The sequence below is a fragment of the Corvus brachyrhynchos genome, unplaced genomic scaffold (genome assembly GCF_000691975.1).
Source record: "Corvus brachyrhynchos isolate BGI_N302 unplaced genomic scaffold, ASM69197v1 scaffold188, whole genome shotgun sequence".
Taxonomy (NCBI): Eukaryota; Metazoa; Chordata; class Aves; order Passeriformes; family Corvidae; genus Corvus; species Corvus brachyrhynchos.
Genome location: NW_008239647.1, coordinates 1,797,342 through 1,809,980, shown reverse-complemented (window position 1 = coordinate 1,809,980; position 12,639 = coordinate 1,797,342). Strand labels below are relative to the sequence as shown.

The window sequence follows — 12,639 nt, the reverse complement described above, 5'->3', positions numbered from 1 at the left end:
AATTATAGCTTAGCTGAAATGCATGCAGGAGCCTATGTAGTTCGCTATTTGTCATACATTTTCGACATGCATTAAATTAGTCGCTTCTGTTTCATTAGAGATGGGAGATAGCCTCATTAGGTTACAGTGCAGCACAGTACACTTCCTTTTTGACAGGTGATAGTACTGACAATACAGGTTTAGAGAACAAAAGACGTGAATGCTGGGAAAGAATTAGTATATAATTTTTAAATTTTATCTTCCTATCCACAAACTCTAACTTTCTTAGAGTTAAGAAAGGCTGAGGGTGGGAGAGAGGTCAGGAGACTGATCCAACCTCCTTACTCAGAGCAGAGTCACCTAGAGCAGGCTGGGGGCCGTGTCCAGTCAGGTTTTTAGTACCTGCAAGGATGGAGCTTCCACAAACCCACTGGGGGAGCTTGTGCCAGTGTCAGGTCCGTCCCCCCCCCCAGTGAAAAAGCATTTTCTTATGTTCAAGTGGAATGTTACCCAAAATGTATGTATGGTTATGCCCCTACACTTCTCTGTTTTCCTGAAATCATAATAATTAATACTCATTCAGTCACATACATACATACACGTATATGTATATCCTCTTTCCTAGCAACACATGCCATGTGTGCCAGCTCTCATTTTGGAGAAATGAAGCCATGCTATTGTTGAACTCAAAAATACCACTTACACCCAAAGCAGTATACATACTAAGTTCCTTTTTTTTTTTTTCTGTTTTGGTTTTTTTGTTGTTGTTGTTTGGTTTGTGTTTTGGTTTGGGTTTTTTTTATTGTTCATTAAATCCAACACTTCAGGTTGTTCACTGTCTGTAACAGAATCCTTTTTATTATCTCTGTTGCAAAGGGGTGAGGTGAATTTTTCTGTCAAGAGTTCGAAGCATATCAGTAATGCACATTTGGAACATCTTGCAGCAGTTCTTCCAATTATGTGTCTCAAATAGCTAGGCTGAAAGTTGGAGGGTTATTGTGGGTTGTTTTTACTCATTAGAGCTGGAAACAATTACTGTTGCATGGTTGTGGTGATGGATGAGAAATAATAACTTATGTAATGCAACTTACGGGTGTTATTTATAGTCTCCAGTGTGATTTCATGGAGAGCCTCCTGAGGTGAAGAAGCGACTGATGGGGTGTGAGTTCTGTAGAGACTGTTCCCATGTGGAACATTGTTTAGGGACATTGAGTTTTAGTGCAGTTGCTTTTAAACTCTATGGAGGGGAAAAAAATAAATCGGTGAAATAATGATGCTAAGGGCCCAGCAATGATACTAGAAAGAGATTGTGTGGTTAAATACTACCAAAGGGCTTATGTAAGACATTTTTGAGACATCTGTCTGTAGTGTTTAAAAAAAACCTGAGGTGAATTCACAAAAGAAATGCATTTCTTATAAGTGTGGGTGCTTCCAAAGAGGTGCACAGCCTGGAGAGGCAGTCACGATTGTGTGAGAAGACAAGATGTTCATTTCAATGAAATATCAGAGTTTCAGAATAACATTTTCCACAGCACTATACAGCAACAGGGAGGGATTGAGGTGGTCACAGTTGTCAAACTTGTCTTATGAGGTGTTAATCTTGAATTTCGGTTTCTTCATTAGTAGTCAACAAGCAAAAGGGTTTTGGAACAACTATGTTAATTTTAGATTCATTTGAACTAGAGAGATTATTTTAAATGATGATTCTGGTAAATGTGATAAGGAAGATTTGTATAGAGGCAGTTTTCTCTAGATGAAATTTCTAATGCATAATCAACATGCCAGGGAGTTAAGTAATCCCTCATCTAAGAACAGAATAATGAATAACAAAAAAAAAAAAACAAAAAACCAAAAAAACCCAACAACTAGAAATTGGCAACAAGCTACTGCTCAAATTTCAGTTAATCCCTGTTACATAGTTATTGTCTGTGACCATCCAAGTTTCTTCATGGACAGAGGTTTTAACAGCTTAAGCTGCTTCTAAAATAGTTTCAGAGGAGATGGCAGTAATGTTTGAGGGTTCATTAAAGGCTGCTTGTTCTGGTGTTTGCACAGACAGCTGAGATCATAAATGCCAATCTGTGTGATGGGTTCTTGATGATAAGAAAAAAAACCTGACTGAGTGCCTCAAACGCTGTCATGAAACCAGAGATTAAACAGATTCATCTTCTTGAAGCAAACAGCAGCAGAGGAGAGATCCTCTTTTTATTACTCTTCACCCATCTCTTCCATCCTTCCTCCTTCCCTGTTAAGTTTTGTTAGCCCATGTCTCTGTTGGGCCTAGAGCATCTCACCCTCCCCCCAGATGCCATGGAAGAGCCATCATGATTGTTACTGAAGCCATCTGCATGCAGCCTGCAAACTCCTCCAAGGCAGCAGAGTAAGGCAGTGGAATTCAGCTCAGGCACCATTTATTTGAAAAATTTTGAGGGGAGAACATGAGTAATGAAGATGAGAACAGTGACAGTGAGGAACAAATGTGAGTCTCTGTCCATGACATAATAGTTTTAAGAACACTGCTCTACTTGTTGATTCCAGACAAGCCTCCAGTTTCAGCCTTGCCCAACTGAACTTTGTTCTCTCCTTTCAAATGGGAGTTTGATACACAATGAGAAGGATCTCCACCATTAGATACTAGTTAGAACAATACTTGTTTCTTAACTCAGAATTAAAATTTCAGTGGGAGAGTGTCAGTGGCAGTTACTCTGCTGAGCAGTTTCTTCCTGAATTTTTGGGGATTTCTCATCCTTATTGTTCATTTTTACAGAGAAGTTTTATGGTTTTTGACTTCTGTGGGTAAAAGAACAGCATTTTTGTTTTTCTCTCACGCTGGGTATTTGTTGGTTTAGGTGTAATGCTAAAATGCAGGTTGAGCATGGAAAATGTTTTTTAGAAGCAAAAGAAGTAGTAATTGTTGAACGAACCATCCTTCTGAGGAAAGCCACTGTCAGTCACTGGCTGAGAGAATCCTCTTCTCTGTAGCCTTTTTTGGTTGTTTGAAGGTTCATACTGGGAATTTACTCTTGATTCTAGTTGCAGCACTTCAGCCTTTATTCCTAGGGGTTTTTTCAGCTGCACTCCAGGTAGTAAAGCTATGTATGACAATTTCATTTTGCTGTCAGATCTTTGAACTTTAATGTTGCAAGATTCCAGGTGCTGGAAGACGTATTTTGTGTCCTGTATTGCTTGTGTCAGTATCATGAAAAGCAACATGATCTGGAAGAAATGCACGCAGGTCTGACTCTAAAAGGTCCAGTTTCTGCTCTGTGCTTTCTCCTTGCTCATTGTACTTGCCCATGGAAAGATGGCAGTATGTGTGCTGTGGGTCTGGTTTGTGATGAGTATTAGCTTGTGGACTCATGTTCAAGGCACTGGGCAATCAGTGATCAGAGAGATGGTGCAGTCCCTGAGAGCCAGGCTGAGTTTACCTCAGTGCTAAGTATTCTAGTTTATGGCAGAAAGATACGCATTGTAAAAAATGAGATATCTCTAATTTGTATGATATTGACTAACTCATGTTGATATTCAGTTAGTCATTACCAATTAACAGGAAGTGTGTAATTAATTATTTTCATTTGTAGGACTACTAGCCTGACTTGAGGTACCTATTTTTCTCATTAAGGCATATGGTTTCATTAACTTATTATACACTGGTTGTCTCATACCATGAATCCCTTATTTGGACTTCAGGATCAGCAGACCACTGTGGTTTCCATTGGCTTAATTCAGAATGGCATCTTTGCTTCTGAGAACTACCAGAATGGCTTATGTTTCCAGAAGCAAAGATGTGTGGAGGCAGCTGTTCCATAATGGCAGTGTATCTGTTTCTTTAGTAATGAATAAACTGCAAATGATGTAGATCTCCATCTGGGGCAACAGGGTGGACTGGAGCAGGTTTTACTGAATGCTGAGTAAGACAGGTCATAGTACAGAATCTGCCTGTTGGAGGGGACATCCTTATACACTCAAGGCTAGCCTGGTGTTCTAGGCACTCTGAAAACAAGTGTCCATGGGACAGGACTGTTGACCTTGGAGTATGAGTCGGGATCTCTGTTCAGGGAGTCAGGCAGTCTGTTCAGAGGGTCTTTCCCTTGAACCATTTTCTCCAGAGATTTAGAGACAGGACTAGTTGTTCCGTAACTGTATTAATGCATTATGCACCACTTTCTTTTCCTTGCCAAGGCTCCTGCACAGCCAAGCATGCAGAGGTGGAGTACGTTATGTACTGAATGTTAGTTTAGGCCTAATATATGTATTTTGTAAGGTGTAAATTGTAATCTATGACACTGATCAAAAAGGTGGCTGTCTTTAGGCACATGTCAGATAAAATCATTGCAGCTTAATAGAAACTTATCACCTGTATATAGTGCAGAAAGCAGTCCACTCTTCTATGAAATGTGAGATACAGAGGCTTTGTACTTGTTGTAAAGCCAGGCACATTTTCAGCATATTTTAAGAGCAGTATGACAGAAATAAAGTAGGCCCCAGTGAGGCAAGGTGTATATTTGTAATGGCTGTAACATTGGAGTACAGCAACTGGAAAAACACTGTGACATAAGGGCTGAAACACAGGTAAGAAATGCGAATTAGTCTGTATTGCATGTGAGGAACCAGGGGAAGTTAAGAGAGCGTCCCCGACGGGAGAAGCTGCCAGGTATTCCAAGTCTGACTCCTTTAGGTATTTACTCAAGGAGAGCCATGATGTTGATAAGCAGTGGCTCAGGTAAGATAGCTGACATAACAAGGTTATGGACAGTGTTGTATCCACGGCAGTTACCTTTTCCTGCCTAATCCAGGACAGCACAAAGCAGACATGAGCAATGGAGTCTTAGAATAATGGTACAGACATGTTCAATAGGTTATCATCCTGCCAGAAAGACAGATTTAGCCTGTTATTTGTTGGATTAATGTTGGTTCAAAAGGGATTTAACTCAGCTAATGGGTTTTTTTTTCCTTGCTCACCGTCATGCAGTAGAATACTGACTGATTGCAGTAACATCTTTCAGCAGCTCCTTGCAGCACTACAACAAACAATTTAATTTTTAGTACAGTTGGGATTAGATTTATTTGCAGTTCTTAATACAAAGAAATACACCACTGATTCTGCTGTGCACAGATTTGGGAAGGGAAAATCTCTTTTCTAGGCTGACCTGACTTGGACTGCGGAGCAGTAGATCTACTGAAATGTGGTGCCTCTGACATGCCACAAAAACAAGGCTTGGACATCTCACAATTCTGTCAGTAATATACATTCCATGTGCTACTCTAGAACCCTGGAAAATACACTCTCCATTGTAAAAAAAAAAAAAAGGAAATACTAAAAAAACACCAGCACTACGCTACCTGAAGTAAGACTGTTGTAAACTTTAATTTCTAAAGGCTTTCCACACACTATTTTCTTAAAAGCTGAAATTTATGAAGTGATTAATGCAAACAGTATTCTGACTAATACTTCAAAAATGGCTGAACATTTGGAATTCATAGGATGTATGTACAGATGCTGCTTGGATACATATTTTGTTTGGGGTTGTATTGTTGGTGTATACTAATTTACATTTAAATTGTTACCCATGTGGAAAGAGAGGGAAGCACGGTATGGTGCTTTCATGTACTGCCTTCAGTCATGAGAGATACAGTTTATGTGCTGTGCCTGAAAAATCCTCCTCCTGCCCAGGGAGGAAATAGGTCAAACCTGTGCTCAGTTGTTTTTCATCACTTCGGTCAGTTTGCGTGGGGACACTGAAGGCGGCGCATGGGAGAAACTAAATGAGATAACAGATGAAGCCTGCAATTGTTTAGGATGGTGTGTGCTCTACATGTATCTCTGTATGACCCAGCCAAGGCTGGAAGGAAGCTAATCAGTTCATTTTATATTCAATATTGACAGCAGGAGGGGTTCTTATAGGGAACAAAGATAATTTGTCCTTTACTTGATGCTCATGTTGGTTGTTAAGAAACCATGTGTATGCAATAGAATGGGAGGTAGCACACTGCTTGGTGGTGACCCCAGCTTCAGTCTGCCTAAAGGGATGCCTCAGCAAGGAAATTCTAATATTTTTCCTAAAATATTTGTTGTGAACACAACAGATTCACAGTCGGAGAGTGAGGCTTCTCCTGTGAAACGGCCACGGCTACTGGATGACAGTAATGACAGGCCTGAAGAAACCAGTCGATCCAAACAGAAGAGTAGACGCCGATGCTTCCAGTGCCAAACAAAACTGGAACTAGTACAGCAGGAACTGGGATCATGTCGCTGTGGTGAGTACTGTTTGTCAGTAGCATCCGGCTTTCTAATGCAACCGTGCTCAGATCTGTGTCCCATGTGGAAATACAGAGAAAGCTTGCATTTTTCACCTTGCAAAGATGCTTTAAACAGGAGCTGTAGCTTCTACTGGTAGCAAAAAGTTATAATTCTTTCCTGTCTAACTTCCCCTTTAAAACTTTGGCCTTGATGTACTGCCTTGTCTCAAGAGATCCCAGATACTAATGAATTTAGCTTCAGAAGTCCCTGTAAGGCGGGAAGGGCATCATACCCACTTGACAGGAGAAGAAACACAAAGCACATCAATAAATATGCAAAGATGAGAAGGTTTCTATAGGGTGTAAAGGAACATAGGTCAGTATCTGCATTCTGTAATTACATTAATATTAAAAACTTAAATCCAAAAAAACCCTCTAACTGAAAATATTTTCATTCTCACTGTTAGTTTCTGGGGGGAAGATTTACTGTTCGCCATACACTTAAAATCATGTAACTTGGCTTTTCCAAAGTTAATGACACTGTTCAGGTAAGGTAATTGAATTGAGGACAATAATCCCATGCAGATAGCTAATTTGGGGTTTCATATTAAATGCAAATAATCTTTCTGAAACAATAATTAATGTGACTAGATTCCAAAGGAGATGCTCTCTCCTTCATGGAACAGTTGCATTCTTAACTGGTTTAAATGTGCTCATTAGACCAAGTGATAATGCATGTGGTAGTTTTACCTGCTAATTATTTTTTCATATAATCATGTATTGAAGGTTGCATTGAACTCTCTGACAGTGCTTGTATTGATACATTTGGAGAAGTTTGTTTCAATTACTCCATTGTGTCTCAGCCAGTGGATAATTTCCAGAGGATCTGTACAGATGATAGGCGCAGTGCACAGTGCACTTGTGAAATATAAAATATTGTGTTAAAACCATTTTCTGAAGAGAGGGCGTGTCCTTCTGAGCAGCAGTGTGGAGAGGAAGGGTGGGCTAAGATAGTTACAAAGCCACTTAATCCTGTACTGAGTATCTAATACCAAGTGAAGAGATAGAGAGCTGCAAAGATTTTATGTCATCCTTTGTTCTTTTCTTCAGCATCTGTCTGTCTTCAGCCTGTAGAGATTACTGCTGGACATGAGATAGGCTTTGTTTCCATACTGGAGCACTGCCACAGAGCTAACATACGTTACCTGTGAAGCCACCAAACATGAAATCAAAAACTGTAATGTTGAAATTCTTATGGAAATCATGTGTCAGGATACTTTGAGGTGTCTGGTAACATTTTTATCAAACTAAAGAAATTCAGAGTTATCAATCACACAGTTTGGTGTGGCCCTTTCTGCTCAGCATGGTAGAGACAGGATTTTCTGTGCTTGGTCTGCTCTTGTCATGTATACAATCACTCAGGCTGCTCACAGGTACCCGACTGAAATAGCAGAATCCTCCCTAATATGGGGAGCAAGAGAGCTTGAATTTTGGAGAGGATTGGATAAATGATTGCTTAACCATTATGTAATATCATTAATCATTCCTGCATTCTGCAATATTGGAGCTATGTAAGAGCAATGAAGTTAAAAGCAACTTTTAAAAAGCCCTTCTATTGATCAGTAATGTTTTTAAAATTATAAAATAAGACCTACCCTTTTTTTTTGGTAAACTGGATTACAAATATATTTGGTTGGTTCCTCTCAAGTTTTCATGAAGAGGTTCCGTAATTCAATATTGTTGCAATATAAATGTTGTAGGAATTATTCTTTAAATTTCTTCTACTGGATATATGTATCTTTATAGAAATAGTTCTCTTAAAGTTCATAAAATGTGTTAATAAAACATGAATGTGACAAAAATTTCTGAATTCCTCAGCAATAAGCGAGGAGATGAAAATTTGCATTCCTGTATTACATCCTATACAGTTTATATTATATGCATTTCCATTCCATACATGTCATGAGAGAATAGAAGGCAGGAGTCTATTTCCATGTTTACAACAGGGCTGAAAAAACAGGAGTTCTTTGGTTTCTGTTCAGTTAAAATGTTTCATTAATACTGTGTTCAGTAAGGGTGTGTTATCTGTGCTCTCATGTGATGTCAGTGCGGGCATACCCTGTGCTACTGACATTTAATAGATTAATAAGAAGCAAACAAAATGCTACCACTGAGCACCACAGGGCACCTCAGCTTCACATCACCTAAACTGCTTTACCAATAATCAACAGCATGTGGCTCTGGTCAGTTTTAAAGATGCTGCCTTAGAAACCATTCTCACTAACTTGCCCTGCTGTCTGTAAAATTAGGTTGCTTTAGGTCATGAATGACAAACCCATTCAAAAACCCTGGGAGGAGGTGATGGGAAATGCAGTAGAACAAATATGTCAAATTCTCATTCGTTTAAAATATTTCCTAAATCCATACATGACTGGGTTATCCTTTTCTGTGCTAATGTGAAGCACAGGTAATGTGAACACAATGATGTGTGTTCAGGTAGAGGTGGTACGATAGAATCAACTGGTGTAAAAGAAGCATGAACACTCTTCAAAAGTAATGGTCAACGTAAAACATTGTTTGATCTGAGCTTTGAACCACTGCTATTAAATTCTTGTCGTCTTAATCCTGAACTGAAGCAATGGGAAAAAATGGGGGAGACCACCCTCAGTTTTAAACATTAAGAGAAAATCTGTTATCAGGATCAATAAAAAGGCAGACACCATCTGCAGAACGACAAATGTGTGGGTTTGCTTGGATGTAAGGAAAAAGGATTTAAAGCATAAAAATGTTGAACCAAAGCTGTGTCTGAAACAGTCTTGTTAAAATCCAAATTAACTCCACAGACCAACAATTCAATTGTTTGCTGTTGCACATCTTCTTGGCCTAATGTTAGAAGTAATGGAAATCATCTTACTTTTTGATGATTTGTCCTGGTGAGTCCTCCAGTGAGATTTTTAGTGAGAAAAAGTGGAAAGGAAAATATGTACATACTGACCAATGTTTTAATGTAGACATATATGCAAATACTGATCCACTTAACTGGAACTTGTCCAACAAGGTGCTGCTTTTTTGGAAAGAGGACAGAGAGAGTGGCTGGTGCTTCACACTGGCTCAGAGATCTTCGGGAGGCTGCTGTATTGGCTCTCCTGTCTCCTGTAAGCCCTGGCCAGAGAGAGGTGATGCCGCTGAGCTCGTTCCCTTGACACTACATGGAATTTTAGACAGATTTGACAGTGCTGCAGGGCTTTGCTGTGAAGAACAACAATTCACTACTGAGAAGGGAGTTCCAGCAGTTCAAACACAACATTTTTCAGATGTAGAAAGATTTGTTTGTTTTCATACACACATACTCTCAAGATCTTTTTTTCATTCCTCTTCTGCTCTGTTCAAGTTATTAACTGCTGACAAGAAATTCGTATCTCATAAATAATGCTTAAGAGCCATTGCTATATAAATTGAATGTGTTATGAATTGTGATGGGCCTTTTTGTAGCATTCTACGCCCGGAGCAGGAAGAACAGAGGATGTCATTTTCATTAATTTCTAATGAGGTGCCAATTAAAGCTAAGGAAGGAACTCAGAAGGGGAGAGTCACAGAGCTCCCCTGAATCCTGTGCCCTGGGGCTGTCAAACGAGTGTGCTGCCAAGCCTCTTCTGAAAGTTCCAGTAAATTACAAACTCATCCAGAGCACACACAGACAAATTCGGCTTCTCTTTGATCTTCAAAAGAGCAATTTGTAAGACGAGTTCTGAGCCTTTTCACACAGCAAACTGGGAGAAGTGATAGGAATTGTTAATTGCTGATGCACTTTGCAAGCTTCAGTGAGAAAGAGAAATTTTAAAATGAATTCTCATTTTGAGCCTCTGACAGGATAACCTTTATATCAACACCACTAAAACAAAATCAGCTTCCTCTGAGCTGTTTGTAGGTGACAGTGACAGTAGGCAGCTCCTGCAGACCACAGTGTTCTCTAGTTTGGGCTGGATGGACCTTCCAATAGTTTAGTGTCTTAAAATGGATAACGATTGTATTGAAATAATGTTTATTTAATACTAAATGTAGGAGGCAGTTTTATCATCAAAGAATTGCAGGAATCATAGTCTTCAAGTTACACTCTCTGACAGCATTTCTGCACGCAGTCTGAAATCAACTGCCTGTGATCCTTGATCTGAAAAGGAAGTTGTTGTCTCAGTGGTGTCATAACTAGGTGGTTATCACAGACTTGCTTCAAAATCAGGGGCAGTGAATGTGTGAGTGGAAGTAGCTATAAAACACTGAGTTCTGGAAATGTATTGTAAAAAAAGGCTGGTTGGTTAGTTGCAAATTACACTATAAATTTCTAGGCCTGCTCTTAATGGCTTGAGTAGATATATATTGCAATTAAATAAAGTTTTATACAGTTTTAAAAGACACTGAGCTGTAAACTTTTAATCTACAGAAATTATTTGCACAGAAGGCCAAACTTAATTTTATGGAAGAGGCTTACAATTTTACAGTAAAAAGTAGTTCTGGTACCACTAGGTCTGTAAAGCCAACACACAGAAATCTGCAGTGATCTTGCTGTTGGAATTGCATGAGAAATATGAGGATATTCTAGATGATCACTAAAGGAATTTTACATTTGTCATGTTAGATCTTCTAGTCAGCGATTAAAGAAAAATTAGTATAGTGTGCCAGCTCTGCAGGAGCTTTTGTGTAGAACAGTTTGCTGTTTGTAGGCCACATCCTTTGGGCATGTCTGTACCTCAGGCTCCACCTGTGTCTTGGCAGTCAGCGGCATGGCTGAGACAATGGGCCCTCCAAAGTAAGCCTGGCTTTAGCTTCCAGTAGCAGTGCCATTTGTTTGTGTGCTTCTCAGACAGGAATCTTAATGTTTTTCATGTTCTTGGGCCAGACTAGATACTTAAGAGGAAGGGAAGATGGTGAAACCTTCCAGCTTGATTACACTTAAAAAATAATTGCTCAGTCATGTTGCATTTTGATCAAACACTTGTTAGCCATATTTCTTGCCTGTGTGGACAGGAAAGCTTTTCTTGGAATTTTCCTGACCTAGGTTATGTTGTAAGAAGCTACAGTTTCCTGGAATGCATCTGGCCTAACAGCTGTGCACTTGCTGCTGCTCTTGGGGGAGGCTGCTGTGAGCACTAACCTCAGGCAGAGGTGAAGGCAGAATGTGGCAAAAAAAATTTGCAATTTTAATTTGTGAGATGTTGGCAAGTACTGATGTTTGTCTGGTTTTTGATTGGAAGGGATGCAGTTCTCAAGTGGCCTCTACAGCAGTAGGACTTTGAGCCAGGAAACAAGAGTCAAACTTTGACACTCAGCCAGAGAGCTGTCTCAGGGTGCTGAGCACCTGGAATTGAGGGTGGAGCACATGGCCCACCACAGACTGCTCCTTTAGAAGGGCATAAATTTCCTTCCTAATTACTGTGCTTATTTTTCCACAGCCTTGTTTTTAGTTCAGCTCTGTATAAATGTATAATAATCTGTTGAAATTTTTTCCTTGGTGTTACTGTTGATTTATTTTGTTTTGGTCTAAGCACAGGGATAAGAGGGAGAAAAAAACAGACTCGTATCAAGCACCAGCAGAAACAAAATACATCCACACAGCAGAGACTGTACCTATTTTACAGATAAAATGGCAGCAAGTCTCATTGTGATTGAGTAGTCAAAAAAGCGGAAGAAAAGCAGCTGCAGATTCTTAACTTGGATAACAGAACTGCTGGTCCATAAACATAGGAGATGAAGCACTTATTGGTATTGTGCCAAAATAAATTTGGAATGATTTGATTTACTCAGTTAATTTAGAAATAATTTTCAGAAAGACAGGAGGAAAGAAACAAATTTGAATAGATAAGCTGCTCCATCTTTATACAAAGTTGTCAAACCTATATTGAAACTAATGTTTCTCTTAAAACTTGGTAAAATATAAAATCATAGTTCCATTTCCAGGGAACCTATTTTTGTGGAGGAGAATTTGTAATGGTGCTGGTTAATGCACTTTCTAGATGGATAAGGTTTATCTGGTACAAACCAAAATGGCTTCAGGGCATGATTTTGTCTTGGTACAACAGATGTACTTCATTGATTAAGATGAAATATGCACAGTGCTCCTGGAGAGTATGAGTCAGCCAGTTCAGTAAGAAGTATTAAAATAAATCTTATTAGTAACTGGTTACATACCCCTGTTCTGGCAAGTCCTACTGTCAGCCTGGTTAGATGTACCACATTCAGCTGTCTGTGTTGGCTGTTCGCCTAAGAGAGTTGCTCCCAGAATAGTTCTTTTGCTTCAGCCATTTCAGGAATGTCCAGCATCTTACCTTAAATTGCTGCAAGTATTAAAAAATTCCCAGCAAAACACAAAGCCTATTGAAGTTTGAATTTAAACTCAATGGGAGATTTTTGTTTTGTTGTATTTTA

At 39.3% G+C, this 12,639-nt stretch overlaps 1 protein-coding gene across 2 annotated transcripts in view; it reads left to right on the top strand.

The window, feature by feature from the left end:
- The window catches only part of ZFAND3 (zinc finger AN1-type containing 3), a 138,700-nt gene that overhangs the window by 110,796 nt on the left and 15,265 nt on the right, over window positions 1-12,639 (top strand). For both annotated transcript variants that reach the window (XM_017742336.1, XM_008639841.2), the window contains exon 6: window positions 6,067-6,237. In XM_017742336.1, coding sequence (XP_017597825.1) covers window positions 6,067-6,237 — 171 coding nt within the window. The remainder of the gene's footprint in view (window positions 1-6,066; window positions 6,238-12,639) is intronic.